The sequence below is a fragment of the Balaenoptera ricei genome, chromosome 11 (assembly GCF_028023285.1).
Source record: "Balaenoptera ricei isolate mBalRic1 chromosome 11, mBalRic1.hap2, whole genome shotgun sequence".
NCBI classification, from domain to species: domain Eukaryota; kingdom Metazoa; phylum Chordata; class Mammalia; order Artiodactyla; family Balaenopteridae; genus Balaenoptera; species Balaenoptera ricei.
Window position 1 is genome coordinate 30,479,587 of NC_082649.1, and position 25,342 is coordinate 30,504,928.

The 25,342-nt window shown below is 46.5% G+C and overlaps 1 protein-coding gene across 2 annotated transcripts in view; it reads left to right on the forward strand.

Annotated features, from left to right (window-relative positions):
- Positions 1-25,342, forward strand: part of LOC132374641 (chloride intracellular channel protein 5) — a 113,444-nt gene that overhangs the window by 50,451 nt on the left and 37,651 nt on the right. For both annotated transcript variants that reach the window (XM_059938575.1, XM_059938577.1), the window contains exons 2-4: positions 5,392-5,501; positions 9,645-9,770; positions 18,207-18,313. In XM_059938575.1, coding sequence (XP_059794558.1) covers positions 5,392-5,501; positions 9,645-9,770; positions 18,207-18,313 — 343 coding nt within the window. The remainder of the gene's footprint in view (positions 1-5,391; positions 5,502-9,644; positions 9,771-18,206; positions 18,314-25,342) is intronic.

A 25,342-nucleotide genomic window follows, 5' to 3' on the forward strand; every position in this document is an offset into this window, starting at 1 on the left:
TTTTTTTAAATATATGGTTTCTTTAATTAAAACGTTATTTATGTTAACATGTAATGTGTTTATTATTAGTATTATATTTTAATGAATGAGTAAACAAATATTTGAAATATTTTTTAGCTTTAATTATAATACAGTAAATATCGATAGCTATAACCCACATGAACAAAAGCTCTTTGGGATTCTCAGCAATCATAAAAGGCATAAAAGGATTCTGAGACCAAAGAGTTTGAGAACTGCTGTCTTAAACTGCTTAATTTCATTAGGCACTTGAATTCACAACACTGAGGGAAGTTGTAAGTGCAAAGACTGAGACTCAGGGTCACACGGTGAATTACAGGCAGAGGTGGGTCGAGAACCGTGACCTCCTGCTATATAATGTCTTCTACAACCCAAGCTTTCTTCTCAGGATGCTCTTCAGAGGGCCAACATCAAAATTTTGGGATACTCAAGCCACAAAAGTGGAGCAATATCACCCTCCCCTCAACATGTATCCGTTCTAACAGGCACTGAATATCAACTCAGTTTCAGGTACCTGTGCTTGTTGCTGCTGAAGGTAACGTGAATAAAACATGGTCGTGTTTTGGGGATAGCCAAGCTCACCATATGGGGGAGAGACTATGTGGACGGCAATATTTTAGAACATATAATATGACTTAGCTGGCATACAACATATAAAGTATAATCATACAACCTATATAATTACATCATGCTATTACTATTATCGTATGTAATATTATACAGTGTATAATATTTTATGTTTTATTACAACTTAAATAATATAGTATATAATACTCTATAGTATAACAAGGTATAGTATAGTATATATGCTTAATAGTAAATAAATTTACTATATCTAGGGAACAGACAGTACTTTGGGGTCATAGCTGGCTGGCAGTTGTGTGCACGCGAGGCCCATGGCAAAGCAGGACTGTGAACTTGGGAAGTTTGCCAGTAGCTGTACACCATTCTCCTTTGACCCTACTGTTTGCTTTCGTTTCCCAGTGCTGCCAAAATAAATGACCATAAACTGGGTTGCTTGTAACAACAGAAATGTATTCTCACAGTTCTGGAGGCTGGAAGTTCGAAATCAAGTTGTCCTGAGGGCCAGGCTCTTTCTGAAATCTCTAGAGAAGACCCCTTCTTTGTCTCCTCTAGCCTCTGGGGTCTGCCGGCCATCCTTAGTGTTCCCTGGTTTGCAGACAGATCACTCCAATCTCTCTTCATATGACCTTCTCCTTTATGTCTGTGTCCAAATTTCCTTCTTCTTATAAGGACACCAGTTGTGTTTAGGGCCCACCCAAATCCAGCGTGACCTCATCTTTACTTGATTTCATCTGTGAAGATTCTGTTTCCAAATAAGGTCATGCACACAGGTTCTGTGTGGACATGAATTTGGGGGGAACATTATTCAACCCAGTACACCATGTTTTTGCCTGTCCCCAGCCCACATTGCTCAGAGCCTCTTTGGACCACAGCCCATCTGGATTTTCCCTCATACTTTTCAGGGCCTAGGGGTCCCACTGAGCCCCACCAAGTTTTTGGTTAATGTTTTAAGTGGTTGCCACAAGCTCACCGCATTTAACCCATGAGTTTAGCAGATGGTTTCCATGGGCAACTGGTGAGTTGTGAAGGAAGAAAAGAGGAGACTAAACAACTCAATAGTGAAAAAAAAAAAACCCTAATAACCCAATTGAAAAATGGCTAAGGAGTTGAATAGATGTTTCTCCAAAGAAGACATACAAATGGCCAACAGGTATATGAAAAAATTCTCAACGTCACTAATCATGAGAGAAATGCAAATCAAAACCGTGATGAGATCTCACCTCGCCCCCTGTCAAGGTAGCTATTCTGGAAAAAACAAATGACAACAAGTCTTGGTGAGGATGTGGAGAAATTAGAACCCTTGCATACTGTTGGTGAAAATACAAAGTGGTGCATCCACTATGGAAAACAGTCTGGAGGGTCCTCAAAAAATAAAAAATAGAACTACCATATGATCCAGCAATCCAACTTCCAGGTAGTTAGCTAAAACAATTGAAATTGGAATCTGGAAGAGATCTTAGCACCCCTGTGTTCATTGTAGCACTATTTAAATAGCCAAGATATGAAAACAGCCTGAATGTCCTTTGACAGATGAATGGATAAAGAAACTGTGGTATACACACACAGTGGAATACTACACAGCCTTAAAAAAGAAGGAAATTCTAAAATATGCAACAACATGGGTGAATCTCGAGGACATTATGGTGAATGAATTAAGTTGATCACAGAAAAACAAATACTGCATGATTCCAGTTATATGAAGTAACTAAAATAGCCAAAGTCATAGAATCAAAGAGTGGAAAGGTGGTTGCCAGGGGCAAGGGGAGGGGGGAGTGGGGAGTTGCTAATAACGGGAATACAGTTTCATTTGAGCAAAGTGAGCTGCTTACAGCACTGGACCTACAGTCAACAATACTGCATTGTGCACCGAAACATTTTTTAAGAGGGTAGATCTCATGTTAAGTGTTCCTAGCACAAGAAAAGGGCAGGGAAGGGGAGGCTTCAAGAGAGATACAAAGACAGTAAGGGTAAATCATAAAATCCTCGCATATTATTTCTCTTGGTCTTTCGGCAATTTTTGTCTACTAGGTCTAGAATCATAATATAAGACAATAGTGGAAATGTGGGGAGCTGTGACAACCAGCAGCCCGCAGTGCTGTGGCACGTGGACTGAAGGCTGGGATGCATCACGCATATCCGGCACCCGCGCCTCCTGCTCTGTGAACTTGGGTGAAAGTGCTACCCATCTGGGCTGGGTCCTCAGGGTGGAGTCTGAGTATGGCAGTTAAGAGCTCAGAATTTGGAGCCAGATCGCTTGGGTTCATTCCAGGGACCCTCAGACCAGTGATTTCCCCTCTCTGTAATTTCCCCTCAGCTTCCACACCTGTAAAATGGTGACACTATCTCACTACACAGGTTTCGCATGAGGAATAAATGCGTTAATAATATACGTAAAGCACTTCGAACAGTGCCTGACTATATAGACATTCGTTGGTATTATTAACATTATTGTATGAATTTTGGGTCCAGCTAATAAGAATTCCAATAATTCAGTAGTACCTCCATCAATCCCCTTATGACCACCTCCACTCCAGCCTCCACCCCCGGAGGTAAAACAGATGAGAGTGTGTGGACCGTGACTTTTGTTTTTTTTTTTTTTTTAATTCTCCACTTGTCACTTACACCATAACCGGCCCTGGGGAAAAGTTCCTTTGTCAGGATGTCTTAAAGGACCAGGAACCTGTCTGATGAGTGCTTCTTGGGAAAGAAAGTCTTAGGGAACTGATGTCATCAACTCAAGTTTTGCAACGAGCTATTATTAAATTCATAGTCGCCTGTCTGAGTGTGGCTTTATCAGTAACTTTAGCCTTGTGAGCAGGGGTGGCGCCCACCCTGTTGCCCTCCACCTTTCTGATTTTCTATAACCTAGCCGTGGTGTCTGAAACACTCAGGGTGGGTCTGTCTCCAGCACTAAGGAAAGTGAGAACTGAATCAGGATGGGGTTCTGGGTGGAGTTAAGAGAGAGGTAAAATAACTGTAATTTCATAGCAATTACCTACAAGCAATACCATCAAAGGCGCCAGTTTTCCATTATAAACCTGAGCCTCTGCTGGGAGCGATGGACCAGGTAGAAATAAAGACACAAACCTGCCTTCCCACCCGAACCCCACAGCAAACAAATCTCGAGGGGAAAACTAATGTGCTGAGCTTGGAGGGTAGTTTTTTTCTCCTTCTCTTTCAAAAAAAAGAAAACGAAATCTTAGTAAGCCCCCATTCCAGGATGTTGGTTGGATTGCTGACAGCTTTGCAAGCAAGGCTGGGGGGCCTTCCCTCTTTGAACCCTCCCTGTTAGTGGAGCCTGGTCCTGATGCCACCACGGTTTCCAGGGGAGCCAACAGCAAACTAGAATGAGTGGGTGATTTCTCCCTCCACGTACCATTTTGGGGCCAATAAACCACTCACTGGAAAAAAATTACACAGAGATCAGCTCCCCAAACTTTTTGTTCATATGTTTGCTGAAAGTGTATTCTTTATAAAATTCACATCTCTGCAGCCTACTCAGAGGTAAAGATAGACCTGCCTTTCAGAAAAAAAAAAAAAAAATCTGCTGTTTTGAGGAAGGTACTGAGAAGGAGAAATGTGGGGAGCAGAAGTGTGGAGGTCCTCAATAATGCTATCTGTCATGGTTTTCTATGTGTTCCCATCTCATCCTCCAGCCCACCCCACAGGAGGCCATAAGCTCCCGATTAAATACAGTTTTGAATCCCCTGTTGTAATTTCTTCCAGTGCCTTGTACATGGTCAATATGTATTCGTTGAGCAAAAGGATAATTTAACAAATGAATGGTTTATTGACACTAGGTCAAGTAGTAGTCAGAACTAAGTGGGACATTGATTAAAGTCTTGAGCCTGCTGACAAGATAGAAAGAGATAGGGTCAAAATCTGAGGACCTGTACTCATGACATCTTCATGGAGCAAGGACCAAAGGGTAGAAGATAAACTACAGAGGAACATACTTTGGTGAGGTATAACTAAAGAAAAGCATTTCTTTGGTTTGAACTGGTTAGAAATAGTTAGAACTGTCCTCAGAATGGACTGATTTGAGAGATACACATTGCCAGTGAGTGGAGATATTCAAGCATAGATGAAATGATTACTCGGGAGTAGAGAAGTTGGTCCGATATCATTTGTGTTAAGACTATGTGATGCTGAAGGTCTCTTTTTACCCTGAGATGCAAGAGTTCAATGGTTTCAGAAAGTTATGACTCTCCATAATCACCACGCTGGAAACTCACATTCAGTTCCGCACGTGTTTTTTTTTGTTTGTTTGTTTTGTTTTTTATAAATTTATTTATTTGTTTTTATTTTTGGCTGTGTTGGGTCTTCGTTGCTGTGCGAGGGCTTTCTCTAGTTGCGGCGAGCGGGGGCTACTCTTCATTGCGGTGAGCAGGCTTCTCATTGTCGTAGCTTCTCTTGTTGCGGAGCACGGGCTCTAGGCAGACACGCGGGCTCAGTAGTTGTGGCGCACGGGCTTAGTTGCTCCGCGGCATGTGGGATCTTCCAGGACCAGCGATCGAACCCGTGTCCCCTGCATTGGCAGGCGGATTCTTAACCACTGCGTCACCAGGGAAGCCCTCTGCACGTGTTTATTGAGCCCTCACCCTGTGCCAGGTGTCACCTTGCATAAACATTAGGAAGACAAGGATAAATCTTAGAGGGCAACTTTAAAGTAAGGCTGGGGCATGGACTTTCGGTTCTGCTCAGACTGGGCTCTGGCTGTTATAATCCTATATTCCTTCTTGCTAATGTGCACAAGCTAACTCAGGACTCTGGTGCTCTTCTTTCTAGGCTGGAATCGATGGGGAAAGCATCGGCAACTGTCCCTTCTCTCAGCGCCTCTTCATGATCCTCTGGCTGAAAGGAGTTGTGTTCAATGTCACCACTGTGGATCTGAAAAGGTAAAGGATGCTGCATTCATGAGCGATATGTTTCTCTGCAGGAAGAGAGGCTCTTCCATGAGGGAGGGCGAAAACCTCGAGGCTCCCAGCAGCCTCCTGCTTGCACCTTGTTGGCCAGACCCCTAGTTACAAGGGAGGCTGCAAAAGCCAGCAACACCCTTGGAACAGAGCAAGTCCCAATCAGCAAGGAAGAAGGAGGGAATGGACAATGGGTATCTCGACTGAGAGTGTCTGGCACAGAGATGGGCACGGCATCTAAAAATCTGGGAGTGAGCCATTCTGGTCGTACTAGTGCCCCCAACCTAGGGGACCCCAGCCGGACTTCAGGTGTGAGAGGTTGAGTTTCCAAGGAGTTGGGATCCAGACCGTTTCTCCCAGTATGTTCCCCATCTTTAGAACTCCTTAGTGTGAGAGCTCTGCATTAGCGACTGGGATGGAGAGTTACTAGTGTTCTGCTTTTAAAGTGCAGTTTTAATGGCCGTTAAAAATACGGGCATTGTTCACCATCACAAGCCGCACTGTTTCCATCTTTCTTCTCTTTCCTCTCCTCCGCCTGTCCTGTAAATGCGGACTGGCTCAGGCTCACTCCCTGGGTATTTATCACCTGCCACAGCTTTCCCCCAGTGAGCTTAGCATACTCTCCCTGTCACCTTTATGTCAATTATTCCATACCCAGAACCCTGCTCTCTTCTAGATATTTCCACTTGCATTTTCTGTTATCACTTTAAAATCTGTGTGTCAAAAATTGTACCTTCATTTTCCCTTTGAATTGGGGTCCCCTCCTGAATTCCTTTGTTCTTCCATTTTTCTAGGCACTGAAACGTTTCCAGCTCCCTTCCCTCGCCACCCACATTGTCCGTCAGTCGCCAAGCCCAGGGCATTCTCTCACCGTGCTGTCTCTTACTTCCAGGCTCCCTTGTCCATTCCCAAAGCCCACACGTGGTGTGGGTCCCACCACTGGCAGCTGGACTGTTTCTCTGTTCTTCAAACTGGTCTTCATCCTTCTGGTTTCTCTCTGTCTCTCTCTGATCCATCCTTTATATTTTCATAAGGATATTCTTCCTAAAATAATCCTTTAATCATGTGGCTCTCCTTACTCAGAAAACCTCCTGACATTTCCCATTGCCTGCAGCATAAAGGCATCTGCAGCCCTCCTTTGTCTTTGCCTTGGTTCTTCCCAACATTGTCTCCCAGGACCTATCTGCCTCTGGCAGGCTGGACCACCTTCTGCTGCCCTTGTCCGTCTGGCCTCCAGCCGTTGCCTGGGATGCTTCCTCCGTCTCACAGAGGCTCTCTGTTTTTCCTGAATGGAGAGGTGGTGCCCAGCCCCCAGAAGCAACCCCCTCCCCTGGGAAGCTTCCCCCTCCCACCCTACCACTCTCAGGCAAATCTATCACTCAGCCTCCCTCCAGACTCACCCAGCATCTATGGTCCATTTTGCATCTCACCAATTTACGATATCTACAATCCCGATGCTTTACAACTAGCACGTGCTTTCCCATAAAAAAATCACATAAAGTGTAACCCTGTGAAGGAGATCTTATTTCTTCGTCCTATATGAGGAAACCAAGACAGACGCATTTAAATGACTTGTCCAAGGTGCCCACCTGGAATTGGAGGGGCTGCCACTAAAAACCCGATCTTCTTGGTTCAAATGCCACGCTCTTCAGGACACATCAGTTATGAAATTTGTTTTGTCATTTGCATCAGACCTTCAATTCCTCAAGGGCAAGTCGAGATCATGTTTTAAGTTTCTTTGTATCTGCCATAGCAGCCAATTCATTCATTCGGGGCCCTGACTAATTTCTGTCAAATGAATGAAAACACACACGAAATGCAGATATTGTCTGTGACAACTACAGAGAGCAGACTTGCATACAGTTGGAAAGATTGGCTTCCTTCAGTGGAGAATAGGAGGTCTTTGGAGTATCATCTGTGAAAGTAGACTCGTATTTGGCTGGGGATCAGAATGGGAGAGGGAACCACCCCAGCATTCCTTAGGTCCTTACAAGGCTCTTTCCTAGCTGTTGTCACATCTGATCCTGCCAACACCCTTTGAAGTGGGCCAGGCAAGTATCACGACTCCAGTTTTATAGATAAGGAGAATTTCTTACTGGAAAAAAAATTAATATATATATGTATATGAATCAAGGAATTTTTAAAATGTATGATACAGTGAAGTGTAGCAATTCCTAATAAAACTAATTTCTTATCCTGGCACCACCGTGTATTGGTGGAGTGACCTTGAACCTTCTCTTTTCTGAGCCTGTTGCCTTACCTGTACAATGGGGATAAAAGTTATGCCTTGGGCTTCCCTGGTGGCGCAGTGGTTGAGAATCTCCCTGCTAATGCAGGGGACACGGGTTCGTGCCCTGGTCTGGGAAGATCCCACATGCCGCGGAGCAACTGGGCCCGTGAGCCACAATGACTGAGCCTGTGCGTCTGGAGCCTGTGCTCCGCAACAAGAGAGGCCGCGATAGTGAGAGGCCCGTGCACCATGATGAAGAGTGGCCCCCGCTTGCCACACCTAGAGAAAGCCCTCGCACAGAAACGAAGACCCAACACAGCCAAAAATAAATAAAATAAATAAATAAATAATAAATTTAAAATGCATATTCTTAAAAAAAAAGTTATGCCTTGTTTCTAGAGTTATTGTGAGGATCTGATGAGGCAGGCCATGGACCACTTGCATTGTGTTGTGCTGGCTTCTAGCAAGAGTACCACACATGTTGGCTCTTCTTAGCATTGTCCTGCCCTCATGGAGCTGGCAATCCAGGCAGGGAAGGAGAACTGATATACATTAAATAATCTGTAAGTTAGACTTGGCAATATGTAATTAAGTTCTAATTACATAATTTCATAACTACTGAAGAGGGTCAACAAAGAGAGGGGGCCACCCCTGACCAGTGTCCATTGGCAACGTCAGCTGGGCTACAGCGGTCAGGGCAGTACTTCCCAAGGATGCCAGACTCCAGAGGCCATTGTTCTCTTGAGTCCTAGAAAAAAAAAAAAATCATCCTTAATAATTTCTGAATCTTTAAGCCACAGAGAAGTCATTGCTGAAAAATAAAATCAGTATAGATTTTCCCTCCCTGCTGAGAACCCAAGCATTGCTGCTGCCTTAGGTGAGCTTTCAAAAACAGGAGGAGGAGGTAAAGAATGTCTGAAAGGAAGAACACTCACAAAGTAAACACAGGGACTAAGGAAATTAGATTTTAGAAATGCTTTCAGTGTCAATTGTCTGAGGAGTTCCAAGTGCCACAGAAGGCAGCTGGAGAGTGCGCGCGTGTTGGGCAAGGACGTGGGAGGGGCACCTTAATTGAAATTCTTCTCTTCCCCTCCCAAGCTGATTACGCCAGGAATGTGTTTCATTACAGACTCCTTTTCCCCGTTGTTTACTCCTTTTCGGTTCCTCCATCTAATGTTTTCCACGCTTGCCTCCCACAAGGAGTGTGGCATTCTCAGAGGGAGCGTTTGGGGTGACGCTGGTGTTCCAGCCCTGCCCGGGGAAGCTTCCATCGTTATTTCTCCTCTTCCTCCCTCTGTCCTCTGTGCAGCCTTCGCCCTGCCCACTTCCCTCCATCCATCCGCCAGCCCTTCTTCCCCTCGCTTTGCTCCATCTCTGCACCTCTATTCTGACCGGCTGTGGGGAGCCCAGAAGCTCACCCTTGGACGTGAATAGGGCCCCATGTCAAACACAAGGTCACTTCCTTCCCATTGCGCAAACCTTAAAGAACAGAGAAGATCATTCTTAGTGTAAAAGCGTAACTGAATTCATGAATATTTAAAGTTTGGGATTCTGCCTCGCGCATTTTTGTAAAGCTAATGGGTGAAGGACCTTTTGAAAGCAAAGCCCAACTTCCCCCCTGGGTATCGGAAGCTTGGTTTTAGCTTAGATATTCACCTGTGATCACACTGCTGTTTCAAAGTCCATCCCGACTTGCTCCTCTCTCATTGAATTCCACTGGTCGGATATCCTGTGTCACACCACATCCTTCCAGAATCTCTCCAACCTCCTCTGCCCTACACCCCACACCGGGCCTGTTTTTGCTGACAGGCATCTAGTGGACAGTGCACCCTGGGCTTCCCTGTCCGTGAAGCGTCCCGGTATAAGCCACCCCCTGAACCTTGCTCTCTCCGCAGAAAGCCAGCCGACCTGCACAACCTCGCCCCTGGCACCCATCCGCCCTTCCTGACCTTCAACGGGGACGTGAAGACGGACGTCAATAAGATCGAGGAGTTCCTGGAGGAGACTTTGACCCCCGAAAAGTAATGAGCTGCTTGTTTCTGGAGCTAATGACAGGGAGGGGGTCCTTGTGCTTTTCTAGATCTTGGGGGAGATTTCCAAAGGAGCCTCATCAATCCAGAGCCCAGGACCCTCCTTGCAAAGAGAGAGTCCCACATGGCCCTCCCCACCCCCAAAGGGATGCCAGTCTCAAACCTGCTTCACAAAGTCCAACCCCAAGAGCTGATGCCCCTTAACGCCAGGTCCCTCTGCCTGAGTGAAAGCAAAGGCTCCCTCATTGCTGAACGAGAGCTGAAAGGCTGACGAAGTGAAAAGTCAGCCAGGAGAGAGGTAATCCCATGACTTAAAACCACACCAAGGTATGAATAAGAGTCATAAATCTGACTCTGTCAGGTCAGAGCCCATAATTAAACATGAAAAACACGGACTGAAAGCAGTTCCTCTTCTGAAAACAAGCTCAGGGAGAGGAGAGACCAGAGGGTTCTTGTCTGGTAGATAAGCTGCTCCTGATGGGAAAAAGGAGTGAAGAGAAGAGAGGTGAATTCTAAAAGCTGCTGGAAACTAGACTTGTTCATTGTACTCTACTGAAATCAGGGATTCAAACAATCACCTTTTTAAAAAAAACTGGAACAATAATATTACATATAGAGTAAGGTGTGCACGGACTTTATCCTGTAGGATAGTCACTGAAAAGCTTTAAGCAAAAGTGTTGGAGAATCAGTTTTCAGGCTTACTTTGGGGGATGCGGGAAGATGGGGAGGGCAGAGGAGGGAAAGCTCCTAGAAATCAACTAGGAGGAGCCAACTGGTGACATTCCGGGTAAGACAGACTGGAGGCCTGGGCTAAGGCAGTGACAGTGAAATGGGGGGAGAGGGGTAGGAAGGACTTTAGGACATACTTAGTAGGTAAAATAAGTGGGATTGACTATAAAAATGACCATCTTGCATTTATTTTAAAGTTTTATTTTTTTTATTTTTTAAAATTTATTTATTTTATTTATTTATTTTTGGCTGCGTTGGGTCTTCGCTGCGGTGAGTGGGCTTCTCTTTGTGGTGGCTTCTCTTGTTGCAGAGCATGGGCTCTAGGCATGTGGGCTTCAGTAGTTGTGTCATGCAGCCTCAGTAGTTGTGGCTTGCTGGCTCTAGAGCACAGGCTCAGTAATTGTGGCGCATGGGCTTAGTTGCTCCACGGCATGTGGGATCTTCCCAGACCAGGGATCGAACCTGTGTCCCCTGCATTGTCAGGCAGATTCTCAACCACTGCGCCACCAGGGAAGCCCAGAAGTTTTATTTTTTAATTGATATTTATATAGCCCTCACTTAGTGGGCCCTTAAATGTAGGTGCTATCATTACCCTAATTTGATAGCTGGGGAAACTGAGGATTGAAGAGGTTAAGGAACTTGCCCCAGGTCACACATCTAGCAAATCACTGTTAAATCAGAACTCCCAGTGGTGATCTAATTAAGCCTCAACCATTTATACATTCTTCCTAAAAATGTATTCTCAGTCATCCTAAACATTAGGACAGTTTATCTCCATACTGAGTGTGGAAAATTGCCTCAAGTCCCATAGACTTTAAAATAAATGCATTGATTAAATCAGCTGGGCAGCCCCACCCGTAACACCAGGCCAGCCACTTTGCTGAAAAGACCCCCAGGGGGCTCAGGCTCCGTCTTCCTCCCTTGGGACTTAACCTCATTGCTGGCTCTGGTTTGAAATCCAACAACAGAAAATGAATGCTGTTTTCAATAACTAAATAGGGTTTGGACTTTGCCTGGGAGATCCAGAGGGGAAAGTCCACGATGAAGTTAACATTTTCCCTTCTAGAAGTAATACCCGCACGCACGCAGGAGTCCTTGCTTCCATCAAGGCCAGTAGGGAATTGGAAACTGAAACAATGCGGAGGATAGATAGCCAGCCTGGTGGGTGGAGGCGTGCAGGGTTGGGCTGGGCTGGGCCTGGAGGCCTGGGGTCCACTCCTGGATCTGCCAGTGATGCACTGTGACCCCTCAAACCAGTCCCTTTCTTGCTCTCGGCCTCCATTCCCTCCCCTGTGAAAGGATGACCCTTCACGGCCTTCTTAGCCAGGCTCCCTCAATCCCCGTCCAGCAGTGCCTTTGGGGGGCTGTTTCTCTAACTCAGGGCTCTCTAATCTACATCCCCAACAGGACCAAGGGGGCCCATGAGACCCCCTGCCCCCGCCGGAATTGTATGCCCATGTGTACAGGTAGATTCTTCCAGAGGAGGGCCGTCATCAGATTCTGGAACATTTCCATGATCCGAATCAGGCTAAGCTGTGCAGGACATAGACGCTGCCTCATCACTTCTCTCTCCACCTGTCCTGAGCTCTGCTTCATCTGGTCCAGGTCCCTCTGGACTGCAGTGTGTGTAGGAGGTTTTACTAAGTGCATTCCTGACCTGTCAGTGACCCTACGGTCCGCCACGCCCCGGTAGCAGAACCTCAAAACTCTTAAAATGCACAACTCCAGAAGGGCACCAAGGTGGGCCCCTAGTGATGAGACCATCAACCATTGCAGAGCCCCCAGGAGTGTCCTTTAGATGCCTTTGTATGGATCAGACTGGGGCAGGTGCCATAATTACCTCCCAGGAAATGTCAGCAAACCTGTGCTTCAGCCCTGCAAAGGCTCTTCTGCCCACAGCAAAGCCACCCACCTCGGCTGGCTTCCCACCAACTCTAGCTGGGAGGTCGGTCAGGTGGCCCATGTCCAGAGGCCCCAGGAGGAGGGCAGCCTGGCCTTCTGGTCCTCTAGGGGGCAGCAAAACCCCCGTTTCTGTTCCACAAACGCTGGTCAGCATGTGTTTCTCATCACACTGCTGTTTGTAAAAGCTGCCAGAGAGCCAAGAAATTGTGGGAGCCTTTTTCCTCTTAGCTTTATTTTTTAAAGGAAGAAACCCACATACAAACACTCCAGCAATCTTTTTAAAAGATCACATTTGGTTCCACAAAGCATTTGGTGTCAAAGTGAGGAATCTAGGAAATCTCAAGAAGTTTCCAAATGAGACGAACTTCCATCCTTCTCCTTAGACTGACCCAGTTAATGCTCCACAGGGAAGCGTCGGGATTATTGTTGACATGCTGCCTTTACCTTTCATCCTCGTCCTGTGGAATGGCCTGAGTTAATGGGATCCAGAAGTGAGAGTCAGGAGACCAAAGTCCGGCCACCTTTCTACACAGTGCTTGTTGTATGAACTTGGCCAAGCGTCACGCCCTCTCAGACCCTCCCCATTCCCTCATCTCTGAAACTACATAGTCTCTAAGATGCCTTTCAGCAGAAGGTCTATGATTCCACGAATTTTTCAAAGTGCTTTCCCAGAGCTGGTTGCGGTTTGAAATAAACAGTGATAAAAATTCAGGGGAGTGAACGGATAGAGTCTAGTTACATGTCTTGTCATTTAGTCAGTCAACTATCACGTGAGTATTAACAGTGTTCAGAGCCATACCAGAATTGGAAGACACTTTGAATTCATTATTTTAAGAAATGTTTATGGATATCTCACGATAGTAAAAATCACAAAGTTTCTTCTGATCCTCTGGGAGGTGGAGAAGCAGCCTCAGTACCAAGGACAGGATGGCATTGTGGCTGAAAGTACAGTAAGTCCCCTACATAGGGATGAGTTCTGTCCTGAGAGCCTGTTCCTAAGTCCAATTTGTTCATAAGTCCAACAAAGTTAGCCTAGGTACCCAACTAACACAATCGGCTATATAGTACCGTTCTGTAATAGGTTTATAATACTTTTCACACAAATAATACATAAAGAACAAACAAACACAAAAAATAAAGAAAACATTTTTAATCTTACAGTACAGTACCTTGAAAAGTACAGTAGTACAATACAACAGCTGGTGCTTCTTAGCGGTACCAGCTACATCACTGCTGCTTTTCCGCTTGCTTCCAGACATCCGGGGCTTGAAATAAAGATACTGTACTACTGTACTCTCTACAGTACTGTACAGTAAAGTACACAAAAGCACAACCACTTGTAGAGGATGCATGCACGTGACAGTGTATGCCAGACATGTGAACTAACTTACGTGATTGGACATGCGAATGCACGTTTGCATCTTTGAAAGTTTGCAGCTTGAAGCTTCGTATGTAGGGGACTTACTGTATGGGCTTTGGAGTCAGAATGCCTTGGGTTCTAACCTGAACCACCAGGTTGTGCTACACTGAAGTAACAAATTGACCACAAAATCTCAGTAGCTTAACAGAATACAGGTTTATTTCTCACTCATGCAGAGTCTGAGTGGGTAGTGTGGCCCTCTTCCATTCTGTAGCTTTTGAAATACATTTCTTCCAAGACTCCTTCAGCAGGGAAAGAGGGAGGAGAAGGAGCATGCAAAATATTTTTAAAGCCCAGGGTTATGAGTGGTTACATCACTTCTCTTCCCATACTATTGGTCAGAATCCAGTCATGTGACCCCAACCTATCTGAGAGGGAGGAGCTGGGAAATGCAGAGAGGCACATGGATATTTAATGAGCATGTGTGGTCTCTGCTGCAGATAAATTACTCATTCCGTCTCTGATCTTTAATTCTCACATCTATAAACTGATGACCGTCATGTTGATCTCGAGGGACTATTATTGAAGATGATACTGCTTAACCTAGTGTCTGACATAGAGTCAGAGCTCATTATGTGGCAGCTTGAAGAGCTAGAGCGGTCAGTGCCTCTTTTGTGACCGTCTCCCGGGTGTAATCATAAAAACAATTGGTGAGCTTAGGTCTTAAATCCACAGATCCCAGTGGTTGTCTTTTTTATGAATAAGCCAGACCCCATCCACCTCCAAGGATCATTTGTTTAAGTAGCAGGGACAAGGCAAGGCAAGCACACAGTTCAGGAGCAGAAAAGTCAGAAGCATTAATCTGCTTCTCCAGTGAGGGTTTGGTGAGGTGAGGAGGAAGGAATAACAGAGGAGGGAGAGAGGGGCGTCCTTCCACTTTTCAGCTTATTTGAAAACGGAGGGTCAACACTCAGGCTGCCAGAAGAGCCCCTGGAATCAGCAGAGGTCACCCCATGAAGACAAGATGACTGTTTCTCTTTTTCTCCAGTGTATCCCCAATGCCAGGGACAGGGCTTGGCCCCTGGTAGGTGCTTACTGCATGTTGGTTTAGTTGCATGGAGTCCTTTTGTTCAGGGGCGTGGTGGCCTATGGTTAGTCAGTGAGACGTCTTTTGGGACTCTAAGCCAATCAGAGCATTTCCATCTGCAATCATATCTTATTTTTTTTGCTACTATTTACAAAAAAAAAAATTGTTCTGATGAGTGGCCAACTGTTTTACGTCCCAGAATGAAGCTTAAGTGCATATCTAAAATGAATGCATTTGAAATAAGATATCTTAAAAACAGAGTGGGGAGAAATTTTCATTATTGAGAGCAGGGGTTGGCCAACTTTCCTGGAAAGAGCCAGGGAGCATTTTTGACTTTGTGGCCATATAGTCTTAGTAGAGTAAAAGCAGCCATAGACAACATGTAAGTAAATGGATGTGGCTGTGTTTTATTTGAGAATGCTGAAATTTGAATTTCATATTATTTTCACATGTCACAAAATAATATACTTCTTTTGATTTTTTTCAATTATTTAAAAGTATACAAAGTATTCTTAGCTCACGGGAGGTACATAAACAAATGTTGAGCTGTATTTGGCCCATAGGCCATCATTTGCTCACCCCTGAGTGAGAGAAATTGCCCATCTCTTTGATTGTCACCAGATGACATCACAATTTTATTTCAAAGATGTTTCTATAAATGAAGCACTATTTGTTAGCCTTTTAGAGAAACAAAATGTACCCTGGAACCCACTTATTTGCATATTTAAAATGCAGTGTAAATATGGAGGTAAAATAACAGCACTTAACATCCTGTACAGTAGCTGCCCCAAATCTAGTTACCAAACTCTGTAAGATTAATATTTGAAGATACACTTCCCACAAGGACAGTCTTCAAGTGGGACATTATGCTATAAAGTCAAATCTCAATGAATCATAATGCTTAGAAAACAGGACGGCACTCACATGGTCTCCCTGAACACATGGCCCTTTTTTGCCTGTCTTGGATTTGCTACCACCCAATCATGTTTGGCCCACACTGGCCATGAAGAAATGGTCAGATTAGTGGAAGTCTGACCAAATGATGGCATAAATTAAAAAAACCCCAACAAACCCAAAGGAAAAATGCATTATCTAGGCCCTTCTCTCTTTACATTATTACCTTATCAAGCAAAAACAAGGAGCACTTGGTATATATTAAAATAGTTTTTTTTTTTTAATTTGGAGTATATTTATGTATTTATTTATTTTTGGCTGTGTTGGGTCTTTGTTTCTGTGCGAGGGCTTTCTCTAGATGTGGCAAGCGGGGGCCAGTCTTCATTGCGGTGCACAGGCCTCTCACTATCGCGGCCTCTCTTGTTGTGGAGCACAGGCTCCAGACGCGCAGGCTCAGTAATTGTGGCTCACGGGCCCAGCTGCTCTGCGGCATGTGGGATCTTCCCAGACCAGGGCTCGAACCCATGTCCCCTGCATTGGCAGGCAGATTCTCAACCACTGCATTTCATTTTAAAAGCATGCCTGATTCTATGTGAGAAAGCCAAAATAGAGATGGATGATCCTAAATTCCCTTGTCTTGGAAGATTAATCTAGCATCCTGCAGGAACAATTGCTTTGTACCCCAAGTCAAAGTAGATGAACTGATGATTCCCAGGGTATTCAGGGAACTAAGTGTGCAGAACCTGTGCAGAGCGCCCCCTCCTGGTGGTTTAGGGGAGTTCCTCCGTGGTGCTCAGCCCAGCTCCAGGGGGTGTTTGGGAGCTTGGAGGGTAAACAGCAGAGTCGGTGAGAGGCCACAAGACACGGAACTTAAGATCTGGGCTTCCAGAGTGAAACTGCCTGGGTTGGGCTCCTGGGTCTGCCACCTGGCCATGTGAACTTAGACGAATTGCTTAGCTTCTCTGTGTCTCGTTTGTCTTCTGTGGGAAATGAGGCTAATGACAGTGTCAATGAAATTGTGAGGAGTAAATGATGAAACTGCGAAGGGGTTAGAGCAGTGTCTGGCACGTAGTGGACACAGTACAAGCTAGCTTTTGCTGATATTGGAGAAGTGATGTGATGGCGTGAGAGGATCACTGCTTCAGCGCCCCAAAACTGGGTTCTCAGGGCCCCTCCACTATTTATTACCCATGAGCCCTCAAATAGCCATTTAACCTCTCTGGTCTCCAGTTGCTTCCCCATAAAATGAGGACGATAATGCCTCCGTATCTGACTCTTGGCAGAGGGCTGGACCCAGTGACTTTCCGTGGACTCGTCCAATGGCGGTATCTGAAATTTAACAGCCACCTAATGTGGCCCAAGAGTGGGCGGTCCTAGCTAATGGTCAGTGGAGAAGCCAAAAAATGAAAGAACACAAATACTTGTTACAGGCATTTTGGTTCAAGTTATTTAAAACATTAAACCAAAAAAAAAAAAAAAAAAGGATTTTGCATTTTAAACATAAAGTAGCCAAATAGTTCGCAGCCCACACTATTCACCCAGAGATCACAAAGGTCCACATACTTGGTGATAATGATGGCCAAGCAATTGTCCCCCGTCTCCTCCCACCCTTGCCTGGCCATCCATGCAAAATGTTTGTGAAATAATATTTTTTGAAAATTAGAATGGCTTGTTTTGATGGTGCCAGTGGGGTCAAAGCAAGTTTGCCTCGTTTGGTCTCAAGGCCAGTAGGAAAGATCCCTAACCCCAGTTTGCCTCTTATATTCTTCTGGCTTCAAAATGAAAGAATATGTGAGGGAGAGGCACTGGGTCATTGCAAATATATCTCCACGCCTGGAAAGAAAACAATTGTAAATGCTCATCCCACTGACGTAGCCTGGTAGTTTCTGCATCTTATTCCTGCACACAAATAAGAAGAATATTTCAGAAGAGGACCATGGGTAGCATTCCTTTCAAGAGATGATTTCGAGGCCTCAGTGCCAAGGTGCCTAGCACCTCCTTGCCCCCAGAATTAGCTCCATGCAGCTAGGATTATAATCGCAGGCCTGGCAGTGGATAGTTATTTTAACATGGGTTGGGGAAAAGTCTGGGACCCCACCTGATGCAGAGACGAACTCATTCAGAATTTTGACTAAGGCCTGGGCATTGCTGCATCATTGTTGGTGGTCCCAGGAAGAGAATACACCCTGGACCCTCTGAGTGGTGCTCTGGTTCTCTGCCCACAGACTGCGTTCCTAGGCAGTTCTCCACACCTCACTGGACTCTAGTTTCCTCTATCATTGAACTAGAGATGCAAGTGCCCACCCTCCCTAGAGGATGGGTTGGAAAAACCCCAAAAGATTTGTAGATCCTGCTAGAAACAAGAGTGTTGTCATCGTGAGGTGATGGGAAGGGGCTCTCCCTTAAAGGACCTCCGAGTTCTCACTGACCCTAGAACATTGATCTTGCATTCCAGGTACCCCAGACTGGCTGCGAAGCACCGGGAATCCAACACAGCGGGCATCGACATCTTCTCCAAGTTCTCCGCCTACATCAAAAACACAAAGCAGCAGAGCAACGCTGGTAAGTGGTTCCCTTCTACCCAGAGCCCCTGGTGGCACTGTCCCCTGCCCAGGGCATCTTCAGACACTCAGGCCAGAGAAGCACCTGGAATCAATGCTTTTATTCACTCACCCTGAGGCCCCCTTGATGCAGGAGAGTGGGTAGTAGATCTTGCTTTCTGGCCAGTGCAGGAGAAACGGCCAGTGAGCCTTATTGTGGAATTGGAAGAGGGATGCAGTTGTGTTCTGAGCTTGCCTTAGTGCACATCATGATACACTGCACACAGGGTCCTGCCTCGGCCGCACTACTGTCTGTTTGTCCCCAGTTCATGACCCTGCTGCGCTCACAGGAAGTCCTGTTTGGAACCGCACATTGTAGCTTCCTTCTGGTCCCTGAAAGACTTCTCAGGGGGTTGACCAGAGCCTATGGTGGGACAGGGCAGTCACCATGGTGGTACATGCTCAAGGCAGAGTCCGGCCCTCTGCATTCCCCGCCCCCCGCCCCACGGCATGTGCAGAAGGTGCTGGAAAGCCTCTTCTCCAAGCCTGGCTCATCCTCTGCCCGGCCCTTAATTTCTAGCATTGGCCATAGAACTCAGACTTGATTCTCTTGTGGTGCCTCTCAGAGGGGTTTGAGCTCCTCATTTAAGCTGCACTTATAGTCCCTCATTTGACTTGGTCCTTTAAGCATGAGCTGAAGCAATTTGAATAGAACTGTCACACTGAGCATGTGTAACTTCAGAACAGTGTTAGTACCTGTGAGGAGAAGGAAGAGGGATGAGGAAGTTTGCTTGCCCTTCAAGTAGGAGGATGGAGGCCAGTGCTGAGCCAGGCAGAGCAAGGGCATCACGAAAACTTCGTGAGTGAGTGAGTGAATGAATGGTGATTGGTTGAACGGCACTTCTTAAGTCTTCATGAATGAACAAGGAACTGAATGTCTATCAGATGAACACACAATGGATCCTGAAACAAGGTGGTCCATTTGTTTGGACCACTTTGGAGCTAACTGCTCCAGGAGCTCAGAAGAGAAAGGCATCTCTTTGGACCAAAGTGACCAGGAAAGGCAGCCAGGATGAACTTTTGGCAGGAACAGTGGTGTGGTGGGAAGTAAATGATTCAGTAACAGCTGCTGTGGACCTGGATTGTGCCAGGCACAGAACTAGATTCTAGAAAAAGAACTAGAAAAAGACACCCAGTCTTCAAGGCCTGACTGGTACAGAAGAAAAAGCTTAAGTTCACAAAAATAACAAGACAAAAGGTAAATGGTGGCTTCATCAAAGGGAGTCTGAAGAGCTGAATAGCTGCCCTATGAGAGGAGGAAAGAGTATCTGCCAAAGGGGTTCAAGAGTAGGAAGGATTCACCTTTGGGTCATTTGAGAAAATTTCCTGAAGCGGTTTCAACTGGGTGGTAAAGATCCAGGGAGAGTCAGTTGGCTGGGAACATAGGATAGAAGACGTGGGGAGGATGAGAAAACTCCAGTGACAGAGACCAGGAGAAGCATCTGGAGTCTGCAGTGCCAGCTGGGGGACTGGATTTTATCCTGTGGGCAAGGCAGTCATTAGAGGTCCATGAAGAGGCACTACAGGGAGAGTGGCCTTTTAGGGACAAGAAGAAGGAGAAGCATGAGGGAAATCTTTTAAATTTACTCAGTGCTTTTGCTTCATTGCTGTTTGCAGCCTGTGGTGTGTTGAGTCTGTATCCACCTGGGACCTCAGAGTGTGACCTTGTTTGGAAATAGAGTCTTTGCAGATGTCATTAGGTAACAGTCTCGAGATGAGATGATACTGGTTTAGTGTGCTCCCTAAATCCAATGACTGGTGTCCTTAGAAGAAAAAAGCGGACACACAGAGATGCGGGTGGGGGCATGTGAAGACAGAGCAGGGATTACAGTGCTGCAGCCACAAGCCAAGGACCGCTTGGGGCCACCAGAAGCTGAAAGAGGCAAGGAAGCATCCCCCCAGAGCCTTGGGAGGGTACGTAGCCCTGTGACGCCTTGATTTGGATTTCTGGTCTCCAGAACTGGGAGAGGAGAGATTTCTGTTGTTTTAAGCCACCCGGTTTGTGGTCCTTTGTGGTGGCAGCCCTAGGTGGCTAATGCAGCCCTCACAGCCATCGATCGTGTGAAAGGCAACCCCTGCCCTTGCCCTGCTGCAGACACAGAAGCAATGGGACGACAGTGGCTTGTCCTCGCCCCCAGGGGCTAAGCTGGCTCTCAACTCCAGTTTTCAGATTCCACATCCAGGGTCCTTTCAGCCGCAAATATCTTCCTTCATAGTCACTGAAGCGCCAGCAGAAAGATTGTCTTAGCCGAGCCTTCCAGACTTCTCAGGTTGTGCGTGGTATTTACATATGAGCCGTATTTACGGTTCTCCTGCCCCCAAAGCCAAAGCAACCACTGAACATCATGTATCAGTCTCTCATAAACTGAACACTCTGCAATTTTCATCGTTTCCGCTTCTTCTGTTTCCCCCTGTTTTTCTCTGTGATGGGTTTTGCGCTTGTGACTCCTTCTCCCCTAAAACTCATTTGCACATTTCAACGTGCCAGTGTTTCTCTTGTCCCCAGTTGCCTGTCCCCCAGATCACGGTCCTCTGTGCTGTTCTCTCCCGCCTTTTAACAAGACACCAAGTTCTTCCTTCAGTGTGACTATAGCTCCCCCTCCCGCCCCCTTCGCTTTTCTTCCCCAAGCCCACACCCTCAGTCATGCTCAGCTGGTCAGCTGGCTCCGCAAGTTCTTAGGCTCAGCCAGCCAGCACCCGGAGCCCCGGTGGGCCCGTCCTTGCACGGAGAACAGCATTCCTCTCGCGCTGGGCTTTGAGAGCTGGCACCGTGGCCCCACCCCACCCAGCCGCCGGCCCGTGAGACCGTCCACACCCTGTCTCTGCTTTGTCCGAGCTCTGTACTCACAGGTCTCTACAACGGCATCAACATCAGCCCCCAGGCTTCCCCTGACAGCCTTCTGCATCTTCAGCTCTGCGTTTGTTTTTCCAACGTCCTTTCTTCAGACTGTCCCTTCTGTGTTTTCAATTTTTTTTTTTTCTCTTGAGCAGAGCCCTCCCTCCACATAATACCCCAGCACCCTCCACCCAGCCCCCCAACACACTGACTGTCTTCTTGGTCCTTTTCTGCCCTTTCAACAACAAAGCGTGGAAACACCCCACACTGTGACCTGGCTCTACATGATGGATCAATTCTCCACTCCCACGGTGGATACAGAAACCACCATTCAAAATTCCCCTGTTGTTCACAAATCCTCAAAAAAGACCCCAGCTACTGGAACTCAAGACCCCATCCTGGAGGAGCCATCCACAGCTAGCACCCAAGGGAGCTGTCCGTTAGTTAGTACATTCAGTCATTCATTTATTCATTCAACAAACACAGATTACACGAAGTGGATCCAAGTCTGAGCTAATGTTTAAAGGGTGTTTCTTGTGTGCCAGGCACCGGGCTGTATTCTGGAGTTGCCTAGACAAATGAGACAACATCATTGTCTTCGATAAACTAACCATCGACAGGGGACCGTGAAACATACAAACATGCAGTTCCTGACCTGGGTTTGAATCCCAGATCTGCCACTTATAGCTGTACCACTTTGCCTGAGAGACTTCTTCTCTCTGAGCCTCCGTTTCTGCATCTGTAAAACATACTTAATAATGCTTTCAATTTCATCAACCTGACAAATAAGGCCATTAATAGCATCTCAAAGATTTGTCATGCAGAGTCATTTATTTATAAGTTAATGCATGTAAATCCTTTAGCACACTGCCTGACACATCATAAATGCTCTTTCAATGTTAACTTTGATTATTACTAGAGCAAAAATGAGACAAACACGAATATTGGCATCAGAAACTGCTGCTTCAGCTCTTACTTTCTGACCCCTAACCAGCACTTCCAAATCTCCCACTCATTTAGTCTCTTTTCTACGTGTTTAATTTTGTTTCCCATTTTCTTGGTGCATTTTCCTCCTCTGCAAAGTACACAGTTGCTCCCTTGGTCCATGGATGCGGAATCTGCAGATTCAGAGGGCTGACTGTCCTGTGCCACTTTATAAAAGGGACTTGAGTATCTGTGGATTTTTGATACCCGAGGGAGTTCGCGAGTGAGAAGAAGAGCTCTAGGGACGGCACCCAAGGATCACCCACATCTGTGGAATCAGAAGGATCTGAGGGAGCGGAGCCAGGGAGGAAGATTAAGAAGGACTAGCAAGTGAGGAAGGGGTTGGGGGCATCGTGAAGACGAGGAAGAAAACCTTTACGAAAAAGATCGATCTATGATGTAAGACACTTCCCAGGTCATGGGAGACTTTGCCTTTTGTGTTCAGCTTTCTGGACTTGTCCTCAGGCATCCTTCTCCGACTGCTCCTCTCATCTGCATCAGCCCATAACTCAGACCCTACTCAACAGGAGAGTCAGGCTGACCAGGAGCACAGGCCCTTCTCGCTTGGAACTCGGAGGTGCAGCGAGAGACCAAGAAACCACATGGCCCGAGGAAGGGCGTCTTGGAGACGGGAGAGAGCAGCCCTGCATTTAGATTTGGCTGCAGGAGTTCCTGCTCTGGGCCCCGCACATTCGTGTTTCAATCTTGCAGGGAAAGGTTTTGTCATTTGTTGAGTCTTGAAGGTTTATAGAGTTCTGAAGCAGAAGGATGTGGGGGAGGGCTCGAGCGTCATCCGTCCCACCTTTGGTGTGTCCGGTAACAAGCTTGGAGTTAGCCGTGCTCAGCTCTGCCCTTCATCCTGCATCCTGCATCCTGCCTCTGCCTGGCAGAGGCCACTTTCAGCCATGCTGGTGGCCCCATCTCTAATGTCCTCCCTCTCTCTCTGCGAGTACCCATCCTGGCACTTCTCCGTTCACCTTCCTCAGAGATGCCACCATGGCACACAGACCCCAGGCGACCCAAGACCGGGCAGCAGCCCCCAGACTCAGCAGTTCCGGCTCCCCTTGCTTCCCAACCCCACAACTTGCTCAGCGCTCTGCCCGCTGGGATGTCAGTTTGGCTTCTCGGGTGTATCCCTTCCCTCGAGGGGTTTCTTTGACACCCTACTTTACCTTGTCACTCCCACTCTTCTCTGTCATCTTGCAAGAGGACCTGGGCTTTTCTCTCTGAATATCCATCTTGTATTTTGCATTTTTTTACCCTCAAGCTGCTGTTTGAACAGACTCTTAATAACCTCTGCCAAACCCCTAGGCTTTCAAGAGACTCATTTTAGCTATTTATTCGAATCCGGGCATAAATACTATATTTTACTTTCTCTTCCCCCAACCTCTCTTTTTCCTTCTGCTTCAGTGCTATCCATCCTACTGTTTTATTTCGCTTTTTGTACATACTGCAGGGTCCAGGCAGTTAACAAATGGATCTCATGTGTGTTTTTAGTTCTCTATTCTTATTCGCTATTTTTAAAGTCCTTTTTTAATTCCTCCAGCCCTATCACGTGTCCCTAGATATAGTTAATATCCCTGCCCACGGGACCATCTCATTTTTGGCTTGTGTCTCATTCTCATGTACTTTCCCTCATTTTCCATCACCGTTCCTTTATCCTTTGCACAAGCCCATGTCCACGGGGCTCTCTTCCCCTGCTAAGAGGTCTAAAAAGTCCCAAACCCCTCTGTTTGTATCTAATCCACAGATCATATGCGGCCTCGTGGCTTTTCCTTCCTACATTTGCATATTCCTTTTTCACACATCTGACACAGGCTGCCTGTACCACCTATTTCTGTGCTAAGTGGTGTTTTTCCCAATTTGGATGATTTTGGTCTTTCAACGCTCCCTCGAAATTCCCTCATCTCATCCCCCCTCAAGTCTGGCTTTCTCTCTTATTTCCGCCTCTGTATGTGTCGGTCTTGGGGGCTTTCTTTCTAATTTTAAAATGTATACTCCACTTGTCCCAGAACGGCTTTATAGCCACTCACAGGAACATGTAAAGCTCTGCAAAGCAACATACCCTAGAAGGAGGCGAGAAAGAAAAACAAGGCGGGTCATAAAACGAGCTCAGGGCGAGCAAGACAGGAAAGGCAGCTCCCAGAGCCCCGTTCCTGAACGCAGACGGCAGACCACGAGACCCTGGTCAAGATGAAAGCAAACCAGCCTCCCAGGAGAATGACAAGTATTCCTGATTTGGGGCTTGAGTCGTAGTCATAGAAGAGCTATTATTGTCATCTTCTTTGTCCATTCCCTCCTGTGACTCCCCTTCCTGTTCTCCTGGAGCCCAGGCCCGCTGACTTCATGCCAGTATGACTTCTCCGTCTTCACCCCGCCCTTTGGCTGCACCCCTCCCCGCCCGTCTCCTCTTCAGCCCTCACTACACCTGACATCCATTTTCTTCTTTTTCCTCGTCATCTTCTCTAGAGACCCATGAGACCTCCCTGCAGCCTCAGGCCTGTGTCACCAACTTTCCTGCCTCCTTTCTGTTATTTCCAAGACTAGGAGCAGCTTGCCTAGGCCTGTTTCTCTCTCTGTCTTTTTTAATCTCCTTCATAGACAGACTCTTTTTTTTTAAGTTTCTTTTTAAGTTTTTTTTTTTTTTTTTTTGATTTGGACGAATTTTAAAGTCTTTATTGAATTTGTTACAATATTCCTTCTGTTTTCTGTTTTGGTTTTTTGGCCACGAGACATGTGGATCTTAGCTCTCCGAACAGGGATCAAACCCTCACCCCCTGCACTGGGAGGCGAAGTCTTAACCATTGGACCACCAGGGAAGTCCCCCATAGACAGATTCTTTTTTTTTAATTTTTTTTTTTTTAATTTTTATTTTTTGGCTGCGTTGGGTCTTCGTTGCTGTGTGCGGGCTCTCTCTGGTTGCGGCGAGTGGGGGCTACTCTTCGTTGCGGTGCGCGGGCTTCTCATTGCGGTGGCTTCTCTTGTTGTGGAGCACGGGCGCTAGGCACGCGGGCTTCAGTAGTTGTGGCACATGGGCTCAGTAGTTGTGGCTCGCGGGCTCTAGAGCGCAGGCTCAGTCATTGTGGCTCATGGGCCGAGTTGCTCCGCGGCATGTGGGATCTTCCCGGACCAGGGCTCGAACCCTTGTCCCCTGCATTGGCAGGCGTTTTC